The sequence below is a fragment of the Fukomys damarensis genome, unplaced genomic scaffold (assembly GCF_012274545.1).
Source record: "Fukomys damarensis isolate Sample0158 unplaced genomic scaffold, DMR_v1.0_HiC HiC_scaffold_19, whole genome shotgun sequence".
Classification (NCBI taxonomy): domain Eukaryota; kingdom Metazoa; phylum Chordata; class Mammalia; order Rodentia; family Bathyergidae; genus Fukomys; species Fukomys damarensis.
The window spans coordinates 61312233-61313500 of NW_022900931.1; the positions used below are offsets into that span (position 1 = coordinate 61312233).

At 63.6% G+C, this 1268-nt stretch overlaps 1 protein-coding gene across 1 annotated transcript in view; it reads right to left on the reverse strand.

The window, feature by feature from the left end:
- Phldb3 (pleckstrin homology like domain family B member 3) overlaps nucleotides 1-1268 on the reverse strand; it is a gene marked incomplete at its 5' end in the record, with an annotated part of 17414 nt that extends 16146 nt beyond the window's left edge. Inside the window, 3 exons of the mRNA XM_010623371.1 lie at nucleotides 9-44; nucleotides 270-452; nucleotides 1119-1268. Coding sequence (XP_010621673.1) covers nucleotides 9-44; nucleotides 270-452; nucleotides 1119-1268 — 369 coding nt within the window. The remainder of the gene's footprint in view (nucleotides 1-8; nucleotides 45-269; nucleotides 453-1118) is intronic.

Genomic DNA, 1268 nt, shown 5'->3' on the forward strand with positions numbered 1-1268 from the left:
TCCCCAGCCAGCTCGCCCCGCAGCAGGGCCACCTCCACCTCCATCTGCCGGGAGAAAGCAAAGCGTGTGCTCCAGAGGGCTGCGGTCGGGGGCGGCTGGGCGGTGGAGAGCGCGTCCCGGGCCTGAACTCCTGCATGCCGAGGGAGGACACAGACGGCGTCTGGGTTTGGGCAGAAGATGGAGCGGGGCACCCAGAACTCGACCCTGTGGGAGGGAAGGGCTGGGAGCCTGGCCTGGCGGGTTGACCCCCGAGTAGCCCGCAGCCTCACCCTGATCCTCAGCTCCTTCTTCTGACGCTGCAGCTCCTTCACGCGCTGCTCCATCAGGGCCACACGGGTCAGCGCCTCCAGCTGCTGCCCTCGCAGCCGCAGCGCAGTCTCTCGCACCCCTTCCCTAGCCCGGACCGGAGCGGGGGACGTGGCCGGCATCTGCACAGGGGGCTTGGCCTCGGGCTGACGTTGGAGGGGACGTGGTCAAGCGGACCCCCGCAGTTACTAAATAAATTTGGTCGCCACCCCTCACACCCCTCAGGGAGCAGAATGGGCCCAACTCCACCACCGAGCCCAGGAGCAGTCTCGGGCTTGTACTTAAGGTCGGGGTGGGGCAGAGTGCTGCCCGCTTACCCTCCGGCCCACTAGTGTTGCTCTTCGTCCAAGTCCCTCTCGGCGTGATCTTCGCGTGGTCCCCAGATCAGATCTCTGTCCCTCTCCTCACTCAGGTCTCTCTCTTCTCCAGTGTCTCTGGGCTTCTGTCTCCTGCCTCTGAATCGCTGGGGCTCTTTTCTCTCTGGCAGTATTTCTCAAAATGTGTTCTTTCTCTTTTCCTGCGTCCCTATTTCTGTTCCTCTGAGTATGTCTGCCTTTTGTTTTCGGATCTCCCTCTGGCTCTGAATCTCTGACTTTCCTCTCCGTCTCCTTTGGGTCTGGCCTCTGGGTGTCGCCTGTCTGATCATCACCTGTAACTGGTCCCCCTTTGGGTCCCCTCTGTCTCTCAAGGCCTCCTAGCTTCTCTACCAGGTTGCTGTGTTCGTCTCACGGTCTCTCCCTGTCTCTGTGTGGCCACCTGCTCGAGCCCCTGTCAGTCTGAGGTCTCCCGTGGCTGTCGCCCTCGGCGCTCACCTCGTCTCGGGTGCTCTCCGTGCTGCTGCCTTCTCCTCCTTCCTCTTCCTCCGCCTGCTGCTGCTCAGCTCCTCGGCTGCTCGGAAGCTCCTCCCGGGCCTCAGGAGCCTCCTGCTCGCTGGGCTCCTCCGGGCGCGCCTGCGGCTGGGC